General features: G+C 39.8%; 1 protein-coding gene across 1 annotated transcript in view; it reads left to right on the top strand.

Moving 5' to 3' along the window:
* The window catches only part of LOC128741633 (laminin subunit beta-1), a 53,833-nt gene that overhangs the window by 6,999 nt on the left and 26,010 nt on the right, over positions 1 to 20,824 (top strand). The window contains exons 3-5 of the mRNA XM_053837588.1: positions 18,244 to 18,352; positions 18,411 to 18,461; positions 20,029 to 20,284. Of these exons, the coding sequence (XP_053693563.1) occupies positions 18,292 to 18,352; positions 18,411 to 18,461; positions 20,029 to 20,284 (368 nt within the window). The 5' untranslated portion in view covers positions 18,244 to 18,291. The remainder of the gene's footprint in view (positions 1 to 18,243; positions 18,353 to 18,410; positions 18,462 to 20,028; positions 20,285 to 20,824) is intronic.

Raw genomic sequence — 20,824 nt, forward strand, 5'->3', positions numbered from 1 at the left:
TATTTTGAGTTTCGTGTTTACATCTAAATATCTAGCTACTATGTTGAGCTGCTTTAATGTACCATAGATTTTACCAATCTGAGCATTGATTTGAGAACTCCAGTCTAAGTTCAACTTAAATATTGCGCTTTTTGCACCATATTAGACTCCTGTGCAAAAAATTTCTGCGCAGTGAAAATTTTTACACACTCATACTTGGGCTTTGTAGCGCTTTGCACACTTACACTTGTACTGTTTTCATCTACTGTCAGACGATTTATAGTGTTGACGAAAGTAAACATGATCAACATTATTGCTTGTCACCACAAATATTTAGTAGTATTAGTGACTGCGAAAGTTTAACTGTCATTGGAACTTTTTTGCAGAAGTCTAAGAACTCGTGCAATCATCAATATTACACCAAGAATATTAGCACGGTCCATAAAGGGATGGGAACAGGAAGGGATTTTCAACTTGCACAGCATCATTGCTTTAGTTTTTGACATATTAATAGGCAATAAGTTGCCATTGAAAGGGACCATTAAAGAGTTCGTTCAAGATCATTATTGATCAGCAACGATAGGGTGGAACTATTTATGTTTTCATTTACGCATAGGTAGATTTGCACGCCGTCCGCAAAGAGATGTATAGAACAGTGCACAAGAACATTTGGAAGATCATTAATGAATAATGAAAACAAGAGTGGAGAACAACAGATTCAATATTGCAAAATGAGGACATAGCTTCATCATACAATACTGCTTGTTTTCTGTCACTGAGATAAGACTTGAACAAATTGATTACACTTTGAGAAAAACCATATTGTGAACTCAGTTTATTCAATAGCGTTCGATGTGAAACACGATCAAAAGCCTTGCTAAAGTCAATAAGTAACAAGTTCGCCAAACCTTTTCTATCTATGACTTTAGCAACATCGTCATGAATTTTAAGTAAAGCCGAGAGAGCACTAAGGATGCTAATCGGACGCAGGTTAGTTATCTCTGTTAGTCTCTGATTCTTTTTGATCGGAATAATCGGATTTCCATGCAAGCGGAAATTTTGATGATATAATAATTCGATTAAATAAGTGTGCAATCATATGCAAAACAAGTGGTAATATTATTTTAATAAACTTAATAGGAATCATGTCCAATCCTACAGCATTAGACTTAATCGAAAAATTTTATTTGCAATCTTGTTTTCTTGAAAAGTAAGGTATGTTGCTACTTCGTCCTAATTGCCTATTCCCGTACTATCCAACACAAATTATTAAAAATATCAGCATTTTTATGACACACAATTCAAATCTAGTTATTACCTAATATTTTAGTTTGTTGTCTATCATACGCGATTAATCAAAGTGAGCTGAGATTTATTTAAATGCTTTTTATCATTAAAGAAGCCCTACCAGCCAAATTTCCTACGTTTTTTCGTGCGACGAAGAAGAAAATATCGACTAATCGTTTTAAACTTGCCTGGTCTGCAGAAATTTTGCAGCATAACATTTGTCATGCCGTCCTACACAAATATATGCGCGCTAGCTTCGTAAACATTGTTGTTATTTTTAGTTCGGACGATGAAAAATTTTGGTGGACGGATTTTGGAGTTGCGTAATTTCAATAATATGCTTTAATAATCGCTTTTCAGTGATTTCAAAGTTCACGGATCGGAACTTTTGGAGTATTCCTTAAATCCATCCAACAAATGATGAAAATTGAAATGGCTTTACTTACTACGACGGGAATTAGAAATAAACTCTACTTTGATTTTAAAGTGGAACATTTTTTAGTGTAGATTTTTTCATGTTTAGAAATGAATGTTGTAAAAAAAGGATGTTGTAAATGCCAGATCGGGTATATTCGGCGGACACGAAGTACCTCACAATGTCCATTTTCTTCGCTCCGGGGTGGAGCTGGATGTACGAACAAACCATCTAGCATAGTTGCTTTGCCACACTCCTTCGTCCAATATGCCGCCAAGAATTGATCGCAGGACTTTATGCTCGAAAACACCGAAACCACGCTTTGTGGCCGTAGAGTACCACCGGGAGAATTAGCGTTTTATAGAGCGCGAGTTTTGTACGGAGTTGTAGGCTACGGGACCTCAGCTGGCTACGTAATCCGTAGAAGGCCTTGTTGGCAGCCGCTATCCGCCTTTTTACTTCACGGCTCAAATCGTTGTCACATGTCACATGTTCAACGTATCAAGGCAAACAAATTCGTCGACCACTTCAGAAGTATATCCATCTATCACCACCGCAGTTCCAACACCCGAAGGGCTACCACGCTCTCTACCAGCCATCATATACTTTGTTTTGGTAGAATTTATGATAAGCCCTATCCTCGCAGCGTCCTCCTTAAGATGCGGGTACGCTTCTTCCACAGCTCTACGGTTAGCACCGATGATATCGATGTCGTCCGTAAACCCTAGGAGCATATGAGATTTCGTGATGATGGTACCGCTTCTCTGCACGCCGGCTCATCGAATAGCACCTTCCAATGCAATGTTGAACAGCAAGTTCGATAGTCCGTCACCTTGCTTCAAACCATCTAACGTCACAAACGAGTCTGATGTCTCACCCGCTATCCTGACGCTTGATTTTGAAGCATCAAGGGTAGCACGTATAAGCCCAATTAGTTTTGTTGGAAAACCATGTTCAAGCATAATCTGCCACAGCTCGTTTTGTTTAACTGAATCGTACGCCGCTTTGAAATCTATAGACAGATGATGAGTCTGCAAGGTGAATTCCCGGAATTTATCGAGGATCTGTCGCAAGGTGAACATTTGGTCCGTCGTGGAGCGTCCCTCTCGAAAACCGCACTGGTATTCGCCAACAAAGGTTTCCTGTAACAGCCTCAGTCTGAGAAACAGGATGCGAGAGAGAATTTTGTATGCAGAATTGAGGAGAGTAATTGCTGCATTCGAGTCGATGGCCCTTTTTGTAAATTGGGCATATGAGACCTTCCAACCAGCCCGTAAGTAATTCCTCCTCAGTCCATACCTTTAGCATAACCTGATGGATTGCAGAATACAGCCGTTCGCTCCCGACTTTCAAAAGTTCGGCGGGAATGCCGTCCTTTCCAGCTGCTTTGCTCGTCCAAAGTTGGTGGATCCACAGCTTGTCCATCATCCTCAATCGTTATCCTGTTTCTGTTGACCGTTCCATCTTGTTCACCATTCAACAATGCATCGAAATATTGTTTCCAACGCCTAGCCACTTCCGATCTTTCGGTAATCAGGTTCCCCTCCTTGTCGTTGCACATAACTCTGCCACCTGGGCCTCCCAGTTGGCGTCGAGGCTTGATGCTGGCCTAATAAGCCAGTCGTCGTATGTTCGAATCTCGGTTGGGAGAGGCTGTTAGAGTCAATAGGATCGTAGCAACTAGCCCTGCAATTGTCCTGTACAGCTGGCTGCGATGTCTGTCGTATAAAAACAGAAGGTCAAGTTTCGATAACGGAATATTGCGCCTAGGCTTTGCTTTTCTTAATAACAGAGAAAGAGATCCTGCAAGAATCGTTAATAATAACTTGACTCAACAGGACTTCAAGTTAAACTAGCTAAAAATAGGTTTCAATAGTGAGAAGATGAAAGACACCAAAATATAAAAGATTGATCATAAATAACCTAAGTATGCAAAAAACGTAAAGATCTAATGTAACCTGATGGAAAAAGTTCGCTCGAAATGTTTTTGGACTTTGGATAGTTTGAATCTTTTAAACCTTCGATTTGAAAACATTTTCTGACAGCTTACCGCTACTGTAACCAGACCGTCTTGTGATGTCATGTTGAATAGATAATAACAGAAAACAGGTTCTTCAAAGTTGAGCTCCCGCATGGACACATTAAAACTGAGGCCGTTTCCAGCTTATTGACAGTGCGACCTTTCGCGACCATGTGAATCTCTTTTTATCACGATAATATTTCTAGTTTGGTTTTATGCTTAGACAATATACTATCTTGGAAAGGCAGTGTAAAGTGTCCGAGGTATTCAAGATTGAAAAAAATCCTTTAGTCTGATTTACATAAAATTGAGTTAAATTTAGCTTACATAATCATAATGTTTACAACATCTGAATGTGCTATCATGATTAACGATGTTCCAGTATTTACTGGCACCAAAAGTAATCTATCTTAATAATCAAACTGCAAAAAATTATCCCATTTGCGTACAGTTCAATCAACGCACCGCACATTAGCGCTGTTTACACTATCGATTTAATTTTATCAACCTGATGCGAACGTAAATCATTCAATCTAACACAAACCGAAGAAAACAACAACCTATCAAAAAATAACATGGCTTTCAACTTCACGACCACCGGACACCGCACTACCAGGCAGTGGGCCCTCGGCTGGCACCAGGTACCGTCGTCGGTCGTGGCGCAACGATCAGACAAATATATGTGGCTATTTGTTTAAGTCTGCGCGGCACGATTTAATGTTTTGCACGCATCATCACATTGCGCCCTGCCGATTTTCGACGTGAACGAAACCAGCCTGGTTCGTCAGACGGAGTCAGAATACAAGGTTGTTAAGCTCTGGTCACTGCTGGCGCGCAGTGGATGGTGGCGGGTTCCCTCTGCGGCTCTGCCTGGTTTGGCTCCGCTCTGCTAGCCTGCGCTGCGACTTGCGACCAACCAGAGAAAGTTCACGACGTCTTGTCAAACTGTGCAACCGACTGAGGGCCGCAAGGGGTTGCATGCATGTGGCATTCCATCGGTGGATGCTCGTTATGAATTTGAAGCCCTTTCGTCCGAGGTGGATAGTTGGTTCAATCTATGGTGAAATTGGTTAAAATACTTAAGTACATAGCTAAGTGAGGTTCAGAGGAAAGGGGAAAAAATACTGCGATTAAAAATGTTTCATTGCCATAGGTGATTTGTTTTGGTCGATCCATTGTACGTGGGTCAATGATTATGTAGGTCTGCTAGCGCGCGGAAAGAACTGTGTGAGTTTTTGCATTCGGTGTGCACTTTCCTATGGTAATTGGAGCCACCAACTGCGACAACCTTAGCTAAGTACAGGTTTACTTCCATCGATATCCGTTGCCATTCAGCTGCTTTAGGACGTTCCAAAGGGAAGCAACAGTGTCAAATTTTACGAATCGTACATTATTGCTTCTTATTTAACTGGTGTATGTTGCTAGTACGTCTGTATTGCGGAGTCCGTCGAGACCCAGTTTGTCCAAGGGAAGCTGATGTCAGATTTATTTTTAAACCGACCACTGCTGGTAGCGATAAGTGTAATGCAAACGATGCTTCCACAAATTAAAACAAATGTGCATAGTAATGAAGCGAGGTTTCGTAATGGACGTTTGAGGCTATCGACATTGAGGCAGATGACGGCTAATGAAAGCGATTAAGTGGACGCATTTTACTATAGTCTGTGTGCTTTTTTTTCTGACAATTGTCGCAATTTACAATTATAGTCATCATATGAAAACTTGGTCACCTTCAGGGGCGGACTGGAAGACGAAGGGCCCACCGGTCGACACGTCGGATTTCTGTGCCATGGAGCTTGTAGTGAAAAATGACAGGTTCTCGAATATGGACAAAAGAAATAATGGAGCACTTTTCAAAATTGATGCAGTTCAGATTGCACCAACTCGTAAAGGTGTTAAGCTCTTGTTGAAGAGAAATTGCATCGTTCTTGGAGCGTATATATCTTCAAGTAAATCTTCAAATCGTTCGCGAAGGATAAACGAAAATCTTTGAGTACGTAGTTACATCATTGAAGTACAACAGGAAGATTAACGGTCCCAGATGACTACCTTGTAAGATTCTAGACGAGGCTGGGAATGCATTTGGTTGAAAACTTGCAACTGTCGCAATCAGTATACGACCTACGAGGTAGGAACCTAGGAACTGAACCAACGCAACATACTGCCGCGGATACCTTGTCTTTCCAATTTAGCAATCGTAATAGCATGGTCGATTTTATCAAACGCCGCAGACAAATCAGTATAGATGATGTCCGTTTGAGCGCGATCTGCTAAGCTTTCCACAACATATGATGTGAGACAAAGGAGATTCGTTGTGGATGATCTACCTGCGATGAATCCAAGTTGATCATCACTCAACTATTGTTTACAGTACGACAGCAGTGGAGTTATGACTATAAGCTCAAACAGCTTGACAATAGAACATTATGACAAGATTCCTCGGTAGTTGTAGGCATCTTTCCGATCCTTTTTTCCATGCAAATGCCCCGTTTTTGAGTTGCAAAGGTACTCACCTGTAGTTGCGGATTGCAAGACTTTCACACCACAACCAACCACAGGAAGGGGACGACTGTGAAGAGCAGCCACCTTCTAAACCACCATCAACAGGGCCAGGACGACTGGGATGACAGCAATCAGATAAACAAGCGTTGTTTGCAAAATTGACTGAGAACATGACAAAGTTGTTACGGGGTCAGAAGGACTTACATAAGACTTACATACCCACTAAGAGGGGGGCTCCCATTCAAATTTATGCCTATAAAAATGGATTTCTGTCTGCTCTATTGTTCCTTATAGAATCGAAAATTATTGAACCGATCGGAGTGAAAATTTGCATGTAGGGGTTTTTGGGGCCAGGGAAGGTTCTTATGATGGTTAGAGACCCCTCCTCCCACTAAGAGGGGGGCTCCCATAGAAATGAAACACAAATTTCTGCATAACTCGAGAATTAATCAAGCAAATTTTACTTGTGGGTCTTTTTGGAGACAAGAATTTTTTCTATGGTGAATTGAGACCCCTCCCCACTTTTGGAGGGGGGGCTCGTATACAAATGAAATACAAATTTCCTTATAACTCGAGAACTAATCAAGCAAATGGAACCAAATTTAGCATGTGGGTGTTTTTGTAGGCAATTTTTCTTCTATGGTGAATTGAGACCCCTCCCATGTTGTGGAGGGGCGGATTAATGACCCCTCCCTTTTAAGAAGGGGGGCTTCCATACACTTGAAATACAAATTTTCTCATAACTCGAGAACTAATCAAGCAACTGGAACAAAATTTGACATGTGGGTGTTTTTGGAGACAAGAATTTTTTCTATGGTGAATTGAAACCTCTCCCCACTTTAGGAGGGGGGGCTCCTATACAAATGAAATACAAATTTCCTCACAACTCGAGAACTAATTAATCAAATGGAACCATATTTGGCATGTGGATATTTTCGGAGGCATGAATTTTTTCTATGATGAATTGAGACCCCTTACCTGTTTAGGAGGAGGGGCTCCCATACAAATGAAATACAAATTTCCTTATAACTCGAGAACTAATCAAGCAAATGGAACAAAATATGACATGTGGGTGTTTTTGGAGACAAGAATGTTTTCTATGGTGAATTGAAACCTCTTCCCGCTTCAGGAGAGGGGCTCCTATACAAATGAAATACAAATTTCCTCATAACTCGAAAACTAATTAATCAAATGGAACCATATTTGGTATGTGGGTGTTTTTGGAGGCATGAATTTTTTCTATGATGAATTAGGACCCCTCTCCCTTTTTAGGAGGGGGGGCTTCCATACAAATGAAATACAAATTTCCTCATAACTCCAGAACTAATCAAGCAAATGGAACCAAATTTGGCAAATGGGGGGTTTTGGAGGCAGGAATTTTTTTAATGATGGTTTGAGACCCCTCACCTCTGTAGTAGGGGGATAAGGACTCTCATACAAATAAAACAGAAATTTTTGCGTAACTCAAAAACTAATCGAACTCGAGAAATTTTAGACTCTTTCATAAAACATTAATCAATAACAAGACCACCAAAAACTATCAATAGTAACATTAGATAATTCAGCGCGAGACGGCCACAGGCCGCGAGTGTTGCCGGTGACCTGCCGTCGGAAGCGCCGGCCGCTGCGGGGGACAGCCCCCCGTAGAGATCACATATCTAGGTTTATTTATTTTTCTAGATCTACTGACCTCTATTACTTTCCTTCAGTTGGGTCACCCCTGCGAAATGGTACTTTCTACAAAAGGATTTTCCGTGAAATGATACATCCCGCGTAAGGTTTTTCGCGAAATGGTATTCTGCGCAACTCTATATCTCGCGTTATGTTCAACCGAGATTTGGTGTTCCGCAAAATGGTATTCGGCAAAATAGTTTGTAATGATGGCGAATATTTAAATGCTATTTGCTTTATTTTATCAAGCTAAGCAATGGGGGGAGTTGTTTTCTACTTCACTGTGAGGAAAATTTGTATATTAAAACACCCATGAACTCCCCAGAAACTTGCAAAACTCGAGATTGTGACAAAGGTCATCCGAGATTTACGATTTATGTACAACACGGTTTAATTTGTGGCAAGACGAAGTTTGTCGGGTCAGCTAGTATATAGTATAAAGGTACAGCAATCACTCGGAAACCCGGATTTCGAAAGTAGGTCCAGTGGAAAGAGTGCCTAGTACCATTCGACTCACTTTCGAAAACTGACCATTTTCTGTGTGTGTGTGTGTGTGTGTGTGTGTGTGTGTGTGTGTGTGTGTGTGTGTGTGTGTGTGTGTGTGTGTGTGTGTGTGTGTGTGTGTGTGTGTGTGTGTGTGTGTGTGTGTGTGTGTGTGTGTGTGTGTGTGTGTGTGTGTGTGTGTGTGTGTGTGTGTGTGTGTGTGTGTGTGTGTGTGTGTGTGTGTGTGTGTGTGTGTGTGTGTGTGTGTGTGTGTGTGTGTGTGTGTGTGTGTGTGTGTGTGTGTGTGTGTGTGTGTGTGTGTGTGTGTGTGTGTGTGTGTGTGTGTGTGTGTGTGTGTGTGTGTGTGTGTGTGTGTGTGTGTGTGTGTGTGTGTGTGTGTGTGTGTGTGTGTGTGTGTGTGTGTGTGTGTGTGTGTGTGTGTGTGTGTGTGTGTGTGTGTGTGTGTGTGTGTGTGTGTGTGTGTGTGTGTGTGTGTGTGTGTGTGTGTGTGTGTGTGTGTGTGTGTGTGTGTGTGTGTGTGTGTGTGTGTGTGTGTGTGTGTGTGTGTGTGTGTGTGTGTGTGTGTGTGTGTGTGTGTGTGTGTGTGTGTGTGTGTATGTATGTATGTATGTATATATATATATATATGTAACGCTTTTTTCTTTCCCACTTTTCTCAGAGATGGCTGGACCGATTTCGATGATCTTAGTATCAACTGAAAGGTCTAGTTGTTCCATTGTTCGCTATTGAATTTCATATTGACGGACTTTCGGTTTAAAAGTTGTGATATAAAAATACAAAAAATACGAGACCTCACTTTCTCTCAGAGGCTCCTCAATCGATTTGAACAAAATTAATTGCAAATGAAAGGAGATCCTTTTAAAGCTTCACCTTCAAATTTCATGATGATTGGGCTTGTGGTTCGAAAATTACATAAAGAAAATTGTTGTTCAGATCCATCAAACGAAACCAAAGTATTGAAAATCGGATAATTCATTGTATTCAATTTATGTGTGTATATATGTATGTTTGTATGTGTGTATATACGCATGCATGTATTCATATATGTATGTGTCTGTGTATGTGTGTATGCATGTGTGTACCATTTACAATTTTGAAATTTGGATTGACATACAGGAAAAGTGATGAAACATTATCGTCAATTTTCAATTGAATTCATTTCCTTTCAATTTATCAAAATTTTAATTCAATTCAATTTTAGCCACATGCTGTTATTCGCAATCGGACATCTATACGAAAAAAAAAAACAGTTTGTTTAACCCATGGTTACTCGCGCTGTTGTATTTTGTAGAGCGCCTCTAGAATTTTAACCTCATCTTAGTATATCCCGCGATTCCGACCATAAAGAAAACTACTCTTTTCAGCAAGATTGATCCGCAGACCAAGATATAAATATAAATTCATACAAAATTCAAACGAATTTAGCACATTTGAGACCGCTTATGCCATCAAAAAACACTAGCGCTGGGAAAACAATCATTTTTCCATGCTCAAGCATTTTTGTGGCGCTGCTTTTGTACTATATCTTTGATTCCATTTCGTTTCTATAATAATTTTCTACATTCATTAGCTCACTCAGTTAACTCCGAGATACGATGCTAGCCTAATAAGCCAAGTTCGAATCTCGACTGTGCGGTGCAGTACGTTCTTGTGAATTTTACTGTTAAATAACTGATAATTAAAAAATATCTTTTTTCCCCCCATGTTGGGTATTTTTATCACTGCGAGCATTTGTTTGATCTATTGTGATATATTCCCTGTTTTATTATAGCTATGTTGTCAAGATGACGCACCACTATCAGAAGTGATCGTCATTGTTTGACTAATAGCATTTGTCCAGCCCGGTGATGCACTTCGGATGAAGTTGTTCTCCAAATATCAGAGGGTTCTAACAGCCCGCTTTCGAAGAACCTTTATCTTTTATTGAGAATTGCCGAACATCGGCATAACAGGTGTTCTGAGTGTTCTTTTTCTATGACACAGAAGCGACATATATCATCATCTCATCAAGTTTTCCCATTAGCTTCAGATGATATCGACTGGGACAATGTCCTGTTATAAGACCAGTATAAATGGTTAGATCTTTCTTTGAAAGCTCCAGGATTTTGCGAGTCATTGAAACGTTTATAGACATAAACCGTTTTGACTGCCTAGCAATGAAAGTCTTATTCCAATTTGATTCCACTTTCGAACATTCCCATGCTTTTAGCTCCATTTTTAAAGGGGAAGCAGATAAGCCACAGAAGGGCTCAGGTCCTACAAATTGATGAGATGATCCGAGTCTTGCTAGCGCATCAGCTCTTTCATTTCCATCAATTCCACAGTGACCTGGGACCGAGTACAAGTTGACTTGGTTACGACAAGACAATTTCTGGAGTGATTGAATACATTCCCAGACAAGTTTTGATGTGCATGTCGCCGACTTTAGAGCGTTTAGAGCTGCTTGGCTGTCGGACATGATGCATATATTTGAATGTCTATAGTTCTTGCGCAAGCACACAGTCGTAGGGTAAAAGTACCAGTTTTGGCCATAGTTTGTCCAACATTCCCCGTTATCGATCATGTTCCATCACAACCGACTAAACTAAATATGTTTAATATCATCAATAGGTAATTTCCGCTGTAATCTTCATACTGTATTAGTTGATGTGAGGAAAATATACTTTTTTGTTTTAATTTTTATCGAATGAAAAATCTCTGGTGGGTTCCTATTTTGGCCATATTGTTCTAGCATTCGCCACTCTGTGTTCCTATTTTGGCCACCCTGCAGAAAAAGTGTCCAAAACATGATAAATGTACCGGGTAATCTATTTTACTGAATTAGTCATCTTTTTAATACAAAATTGCATCGTACCAGTATTGCAACCGGATATTTAACCCTTTCTTTAACGCCCTCATTACTTTCGCAAGACTTACAAATTGGTTTTCTAGAAAAAAGATCACAACAACAGTTATTTTTCTCTTTTCAGAAGCTTATTAGAAATTATTTTTAATTGTTTAACCCACGATTCTGTTGCATTTTGTACAACGTATGTAAAAATTTAATTTTATTATCTCGGTATATCCCTGGATTCTGGAATGGATAAAATATTTTTTTCTGATATACTCGCTAAAATTATGAGTGGTCATCCAGCCGCGTTCGCTTTGACCAAGTACCCATGTAGAGGGAAAGGCTTGAGCAACTTCTTTCCTAATACGCTGTCCTGGGAGTATAATCAACGAGTCTACGACTTGGCCGGAAGCACTAAATGAAAACATAACGGTTATGTTCTGTTTACCACTCGCTTGCTCTACCTCGTAAACATTACGGAAACCTTTTTACGCAATGACTTCGCGACTTCGTGAAGATAAAACGACGTTTCGTCGCCGTTAAATACACGCATCGGACATTATATTTGTGGTACCTTCTAGGTCCATCCACCTGGAAACTTCCTCGAACCATTTTCTTATGTCAGCTTCGCTAACTCGGACACTAGCTGATGTGACAGCTTCAGGAGTCCGAATTGACAGTTGTGAATGACGGTTCATGAAACACGAGAACCATTTCCTGCCTAACGTATACGAATGTTTACAAAAAATGTGAATATTTTACACAATGTGGAATTTACCAGGACAATTGTTTTTGAATGAAGTATCACGGGGGTTTTCATTTAGAAAATCCTTCACTTTGTACAACAAAGTACGGCGCTGTACTGGAAAACCGCGTCGTTGCATTTCAATGAGCCAGGCAACAATCTTTTCCTCTTCCGTTCGGGAAAGTACCGTTCCGGGACCCTGGATTGTGTTTTCTGCCACTTTCCACTCATGCGGTATCGAATTGTAGACCCCGGAATACCATATTTTTTGCAGGCCGCGTATACCGAAGTTGTTGATGTATCCTGTATACAGGACTGAAGTGTACTTTCATTATATGCCTGACTGGCTACGTTTTTAGATGACGCTATCGAATCGTATGCAATCTTCAACAAAAATATCCAATGATCAGTCACCTTATTCATAAATCAATCATTATAGTACTTACTATCTTCCAGTGGTAAAAACGGAATAATCGTTGATGAACCACAATCAAAATTTCAGAACTAAATAACGTATGGCGAAAACGAGCACGTGAAACTTGAAATCGGTTTGACAGATGGCCAAAAGCGGAACAGTGAATGCTTTTGGGCTCCTATGATTAAACATCTTTTTTTTAAGAAAAAAGACTATTTTACAATTAATAAATGATCGATATGGTTTGAGAAATAACTCATTATACCAGATGTGAAAACCAATGAAAAATAAATAATTTTGGATAAAAGTTATTATGTATTGAAAATTGCTTTCATACTATGCTGACAATAGATTATGTGGGAATTTAGTAGAGGTCAATTTTTTTCTGCTTTCCTGATAGGATATTAATTCTAATGCATTAGTTTTTAGGCAAATTATGTGGAGAAATAACAAAAATTTGATTTAGTTTAGTTTAAAGTTGTGCTATTGACCATATAATTTCACAATTAACAGTTAAACTCAAGTATGGCCAAAACGGGTACTATGGCTAAAACCGGTGTTTCTGCCCTACATTCTAAAATTGCTTGTGTTTCAGCTTGGAATACAGTTGGCCATCTGCCCATAGAAATTGACATGTCTATTCCTGGGCCAGTTACTCCTGCTCCCACTTGATTGTCCATTTTTGAACCATTTGTATAGAAAACTGTCGAGCTTGGACGAAGATCGGGACCACCATCTTCCCAGGAATCACGTCTGGGCTCAAATACACGAAATATTCGGTTGAAGTTGTATTTTTTCTCCATCCAATCTTCATTACTGGTTACAAGAGGATTAATACTAATAGTTTTTAGAATACTGAGATGACCTGTTAAGTCCCCTTCAAAAAGGTTCATTGATATAAACATTGATTGTATAAACTGATACAATGGAAGTATATAGAGTAAAGCATCCAATGGCTTCGAAGTTGTACTTCTCATTGCACCTGTTATTGAGAGAGTGGCTAGCCTTTGAAGTTTTTGTAGCTTTATTTGGGTAGTTTTCTCTTTCGTTTTTGGTCTAACAATGGCCGAATAGATCCAATGGATCATCTTCGGTTTCAGTCCCCATTGCTTACCAAACGTTCTTTTACATATCCATAGAGCATTTGTAGCTTTGTTTACTGCTTGCTCTAGATGTGTGTTCCAATTGAGTTTTCTGTCAAGAAACACTCTAAGATATTTGACAGTGTCTGAAAGTTTTAAAAGTGTTCCTTTCAATCTGATGTTGTTTAATGTAAATTTTTTCCTTCTCGTAAATGGTATGATAGTAGTTTTATTGGCATTTATGCTGAGGCCCTGCCTATCACACCATGATGAAATCAAATTTAAAGCCATTTGCATTCGGTCAGCGATAATAGGATCAAATTTTCCTCGAACAATTATGACTATATCATTTGCGAATTATTTCAAAGCCTAGCGTTGTCAACTTTTGAAGAAGATCATCAACTATTAAAGACCACAAAGACCATGAGCTTCCAAGATTTGCTGAAATTTCCCTTTTTGATAACATTTCGCTAATCCAATGGATAATGGATATAACGAAACCACGTTTCGTCATAGCCGTAATCCTTGAATTATGAGATGAATTATCAAATGCGCCTTCTATGTCAAGGAAGGCAGCTAGTGAAATTTCTTTCGCTTCAAAAGACTTTTCTAGTTTTTTTTACAACAATTTGTACTGCTGTTATTAAAGATTTGCCTTCTTGACATGCGAATTGATATTTGCTCAAAGGATCTTTGGCTAAATATGATGACTTGATATGCTCATCAATTATTTTTTTCATTGTTTTTAACACAACAGACGATAAGCTTATCGGCCTGAAGGATTTTGGTGAAGTTTTATCCTTATTAGCCTTCGAAATCAACGTGACCCGTACTTTGTAACTTTTCTTTTGTTCAGTCTGAACTTCTCAGGGCGGACATAAGTCAATGCGGAGAACAAGCGAGCATGTGGAAAAGAATATAGCAGGGCTTTATGATTAAATATGATGAAAAGATAATATAATTCACTAGATACAACGAATTTATTCAAAGATCGTTTGGCGTCAGGATGGGAAAGGGTTTTTGGATGGTCGTATACCTTAACGTAGCTGTGTCGTAGCTCATCCGAAGTCTGCTCAGAGTGGTGAATTTTAGCTGTGCTGCCACCTCGTGGCCGGGTTGTGCCTAGAACAGCCGTCTCAATCAATCTGGTGGGCGGCGGGAATCCAACTTCGCTGGCCGCCTTTAGCCGCCGGTGATACTGTTGAAGGCGTCGTTCACAGGTCGCTGGTTGGTTCGAATCTCGAGGGGTCCCGCAGTCTGCCAGTGAAATACGGAATACAGAAGTATCCGCGTCCGCGATCGTAGCAGGGTGATTTGCACGGGCCAACGGGAACGGGAAGGCACTAGATGCGGTCACTCACACACTTGGCTCACTTTTTAATTTTTGTCGTCACCTGGCGAGAATTTATACTTATGTAAATGGTTGTCTATGGTTGTTACCAGAAAGAAGGCCGTCTGCAGGGCAGACGGCGTATTTATCCAACTCCGTCCAATTTTGCAAGTCATGCTGACATCTCGCGTAGCTGTCAATGTTGGTCCACTGACAGGCGGGCAGTTGCGTCAATGTATACGGTTTTTGTCGGAGTTGATATGGAGGGGTATTAAGAGCGGGATTGGGATTTTATTTGAATTTAAATTTAAATTAGGTATATTTAACTCAAGAAAGGTAATTAGAGTAGAATTTTAGTTTTAAAGCAAAATATTTATTTTAAATTTAAATTAGAAAATATATTATTGGATTAATCAATTAGATGAATTAGATTTAGTTAATAATACAAAATATAGAAATTTAAATGAAAAATTTAGCTCTCGTGCATTGTGACCTACGATTAAGGGGTTACAACTTGTCGCCATACTGCTATATGGTTATGGTTATGGTTATGGTATATGGTGGTTGATTGAAAAACGTTTGTTAGAATAGGTGTTAAAAACGCCTTGCCCTTCTGTAGTAGTATAGGAAAAATTCCATCCCTACCCGGTGATTTGAAGGGTTCAAAAGTGTCAATCGCCCGCTCAACCTTGCTGCTCGTAAAAATTTTTTTGGCCAAAGTACAAGCATCATTCCTGTTTCTATCTGCCCCAGTCATTTCATTCGCTATTTCGTGAATGTCTGTTCTGGTTTCAAGATTTACAGTTCTCAATGCCGGTGCACTTTGGTCTCCGCATGTATTAATAATGATTGAACAGGGAAAATGTGTTCTCATCATTAACTCTATAGGTTATAATCCATTAGAATGATCTTTAGCGAGGATTTTCTGTGGTATAGCTGTTGCTGGAGTATTTTTAATGTTTTCACATGTGTGCCTCCAGTGAGTCCTCTTTGATCTTCGTATTTCCCTATTATAGGCAGTGAGAGTAGTATAAACAAGTGTGTCCGTTTTGCCCGGTTAAATCATTTCCGAGCTTTCTTCCTAAATTTCTTCAAAGTTTTGTTCCACCAAGGTACATCTCTATTCGTAGAGCGTTCCTTTGCAGGACAGCTTTCGTGATAAGCTTGTTGGATCAGGTTTGAAAGTTGTTTTAAGTTGTCCTCAAGTTCTTTACATGTCCTTGAGCAGCCTTTCAAGTTCCTGACTCCAACCTTCAGTTTCAAATCATGCTGATCCAAGTTTGTTTTCCTGGCAACTCTTATAATTTCCTTAAGTTGTTAATTAGCTTCGTAATCAAACATGATTTGCTTGTGATCGGACAAGGATTCTTCATTCGATACTTGCCAATTTTTTATTTTATCAGTCATCGCTGGACTGTATAGTGTTAAGTTAAGTATTTCTTGCCTTATTGCGTTTACAAAAGTCAAAAGTTGGCTGTTCCCCTTTATTGCATATATCTATATCATTTGATGATATAAAGTCTGAAAGGAGTTCACCTCTGTTATTGATATCTGTGATGGCCCAAACAGTGTGGTAGGCGTTTGCATCACATCCAATTACAAATGCTTTGTTTTGTTTCTCGCAGTAAGAAACCTGTAAATTCCAACATCTGATGGAGGTACTTCACCCACGTCTCCTGGAAAATATGCCGATGCTACGCAAATTTCAGTCTTTGCGTGGGTCGTTGGATCCTCCATCATTATTGCTGTGAGATCTTTTGTAATTAATTCTATAATTGGAATTTTTTTATGTTTTCACTTACCAAAATGGCAGCTCTTGGCGTGAGTTCACCTTCAACATAAATCAATTTACACGACTGTGTAGGAATTCCTTGTATCCTACCTTTATAGGTCCAGGATCAGTGCTTCATCCAGGTTGCTTTCTGTCAATCTTCTACAAAGTACAGCAGTACAGCAGCTCCCTTTGCATGGTGAAGGTTCACTTGGACAAATTTAATATTTTTTCTATGTAGTTTTATATGATTTGTGGTATGACCGGGTTGTTTTGGGTTTAGTCCTGCACCGTTGACACCACTGGGTCCTGGGATTTGACAGCATCGCCAGTTTCCTCTTGGGTCCTATCGATGTCAGGGTCACTCCTGAGCGCTGATCCCCCACTTGATTTGTTATCTATATTTAAATTAGAAGTTTCCTTGATTGTTTCCATTTCGATGGTCTTAATTTGCTGGCAGAAAGAATCAACTGTCCTTGGAGAGAATCCAACCTTGGGAGACTTAATTAAACTTGCCCCAAGCATTCATCCTTAGGCACGGGTCGCGTTACACCGAGGATTGGGTTCCTCTGCTGCAATTTACTCAGAATGCAGCATGCTCCAATGTTGCTTGCTACATTGGGAGCAAAAGTTTTTTACAAGATTTGTCGCAGAAGAGACGCGGTGTGCAGATCTAGTTGGATCCATTACATGTTTGTCATGGAGCCATCCAGTGCTGCACACCGAAAGACAAATCTCAACACTCTTCCTTTATCCTGGTTTGTGACAGACAGATCGGATCACGATCCAATTTCCCCATCACTTGTTCACTCTTTTTATGGAGTCGTGTTAGTTCATTAGCAAAGGTCCCTCACTGGCGAAGTTTCAAAAAATATAGCCAAGTTAATTATAAATGATCCTGAGAAACTATTAATTCAGGTTTTTGAAGATAATATCGACCATCGATGTAAATAGCTATTATCTGATATTTGATTAATAACACGTTTCGCTAGAAATACTGTATTTTGACAAAACAGCGTTTCTCAGAAATGTGCAACGGTGTAATTAACACTTTCGGAACAGAGATGTATAATTAAATTGCAAACGTTGGGATTCGACTGTTTTAATTAACACTTAAACTCTCAGAATCAATTCGCGATCTCTTAAAACGTCGATTATAACTTGCCAGCCAGGGAATGGAAACTGATTTGGTCTAAGCAACACATGGCTACTGATGCAATTTGCATTTTTTTCGTCAATGAGGCATCTATTTACTTCTTAAACACCTGTTGCAACAAACTTTATCAGTAACTTCATTTACGCCAGATGCATAGCAAACATGAATACTAACGAGCTTCGGTTATGAATGAGTCCGATAAGATAATACTTCATTCATGCAATATGCAGTCAACAAACAACACACATACACTTTTACGACCTAACAACTTAGCTAGAAGCACGCGTCAGTCGGAAAACATGCGCCTTATCTTTAACTTAAGGAAGTGCTGAGCATACAAACATAGGAAATGTACATATTATTGTATGAACAATGGCATTCTTTATGACTGAGAGTCTCGTTTTCATATCAACGAAATGTGTTGATTTTTTTTAAAGCAATTCATCAGTGCAATTATTAAGCAGATGATACATAATAACAAAATTAATGATTGTAAACTGTAAATTTAATTTCAATTTCTTTTCTTTTTATTTCAGCTTAGGACGTTATATTAACGTCCTACTCATGTATAGTTGGCCGCAGCGATGGCCAAACCGAACAGCTCGTCATGTATAGGTTTTGTAATTAATTTATTTATTTTTATTAGTAAGTATGAAACATACTGGGGACTTGATTCAGAAAATAATCCATTTTACTATTGCAGATTTAATTTTAAGTAGTAATGCACAGCGAAGACCGTTTACTAGTAATAGGTGTAAGTATTCTCCATATGTTGTTTGTCTTTCAATAATAAATCATCCAGTGCACTCAGCTATCAGAACATTTCGCGTTCCATTCCGGTTGTTTTGTCCAAAAATTTTTTTAATTGAAATGCACGCGTTTATGATTGTGCTAACCGATTTGTGTACCGCTCATATTTTTCTAACCCGCATATCATCGCGCGCACACACGCATACACACGCTTAGTTCCGTCCACTGCGAAAGCATTCCCGTCGCTTGTGCGAAAGCAGTACTACTTGCCGCACACAAAGTTTATGATTGTCCAAACCGAACCGCCACTGGTTAGCACCAGCAGCGACAGAAGTGTCCAGCGAGGTGATCAGCAACCGCCCCAAGATGATTGGTCCGGCGAAGTGGATAGGAGAGAACATGACGCGGACGAAGCGGCGGAGGATGCTGCAGATAACTTTCAACGGCCGGGCATGATTAACAATCATATCAATTATAATAAGTATAATTCGATCTTCATGAGTTCGCATCCGAAGAAAACGACATTTTCGTCTGAGGAACAGGAAGAAGACGGTTTAGAAGCAACGAGGCGACCAGTTTATGTCTATCGGCATCGTGGAGGTGGTTTGATTTTGGCATTTTGAAACGGATTGATTGAGGGTATTAGTTTCGAATAGGCAAAGACACTAGCAAAAAGCTGAGTAACGCTCATAGAAGTGTCAATTTGATGATCGTTGGTTATTGCGAGTTAAGCAGCGCAATTATTGCTCACTTCTGTCTGTAAATCCACGCAGTGGTACTGAGGCATAGTTCTGAAATTAGCATATACTGTCAAATTGCATCATCGTTTTTTTTCTCTTCTAAGAGCTTTTTGTCGCTGGAGCAAGCAAACCAGCCATCGTCAAACATTGCATAATCTGTACACAGTCCCATTCGATTCGTGACTTAATGTGCAAATAGTTAAGTCACAACCAGTCGGTCGCTTACTGCTTCTTCCCTCGATCCGCAATAATGATCGAATATGGTGTGCTAGAAGACGGAACAAGTCGCAGATTACAGGCCTACAGAAAAGCCCAGCTGCAGTGAACCTTAACCAGGCGGTTAAGTAGGTTGTTGATAGCACATCGTTGTTAAATCGTCCCTAACGGCAGCCACACCCACAGACAAGTGGAATCGAACGAACGTCTGTCAACGTTAAAACTGTAACGCTTGACATAATCTCCATAGCTAAGCTTTCCGCTTCTATCTTGCGTGTAACATCTAATTTGGATTCAAATCGCGTTTTCCTAGTAGTGAACTCACACGAGAAACCCAAACCGCATATGCTAATGATAATTTTAGACTCACATGGCATATGTTTACATTCGAAGCTTCCCGCTCACACTCACATTTCATCTCCGCTTCGCATAGACTAGCATCCATCCAAATCAGTTTTAGTTTCTTAGCTCATAGAGGCCATCTGTGGCCGAATAACAAGCCGCACATCATCGGATTATATTGTTACTAAGAAACCTCGAACACGTTTTTTCCGTCTCTTCCCGTTCGTCGTCCGTCAAAAACCCTCACGCCACTGGACGTTTGCGTGCGAGCAGTAGCAAGTAGGCCTGTCCATCGTGTTCATCCGTGTGAGCAGAGCAGTTGTTACCCGGCGACCGGTAACCTGCTGATTGGCCGTGAGAATCGGCTGTATGCGTCGTCGACCTGCGGTACGGCGCGGCCCGAGCGCTACTGCATCGTGTCCCACTTGGAGGAGAAGAAATGCTTCCTGTGCGACACACGGCCCGAGACGGCCAACAACCCGATGAAGAACCACCGGGTCGGGCAGATTATCTACAAGAATCAACCCGGGTAAGTTGTTATCTCTTGTTACCAGGCAACCTTAGCACTAGGGTGATGTCGAAAGTATATGTTAGATGACTATTTCACCAAAAATATTTAACAGAATAATTTTTCTAAGGCGATACAAAATTTTGCTCTACTGGTCTATAATATTCAGATCATTCTATCCCAAGTAACAATTCTAAAGCCACTAGATTTTACTTGAATTTTATAAAGGTTTTATTGCGGTAGTAATCATTACCTGTAGTTTTATTGTGGTATTTATTTATTGTCGCCAATCAATCTTGTAGGCCATTTTGAGAAACACTCAATGTTATCTTACGATCTAGCTTATTAATTTAATGTTAGGAATTATTAGGGGGATTAGGGGCATAATGAGCACACGGGGCGAAATGGGCACCCCTCTTTTCTACGAAAGTACGCATTTTGTAACATCATATGGCATGCGAAACACTGCTGTAGGTACTACAGTATCAATTTATCAAAAAATGAGTGATCTCTACTTTTAAAACATGGAGTTATATTAAAAAACTTAACTAGGTTCTCAGA

Source organism: Sabethes cyaneus, chromosome 3 (assembly GCF_943734655.1).
Source record: "Sabethes cyaneus chromosome 3, idSabCyanKW18_F2, whole genome shotgun sequence".
Lineage (NCBI taxonomy): Eukaryota > Metazoa > Arthropoda > Insecta > Diptera > Culicidae > Sabethes > Sabethes cyaneus.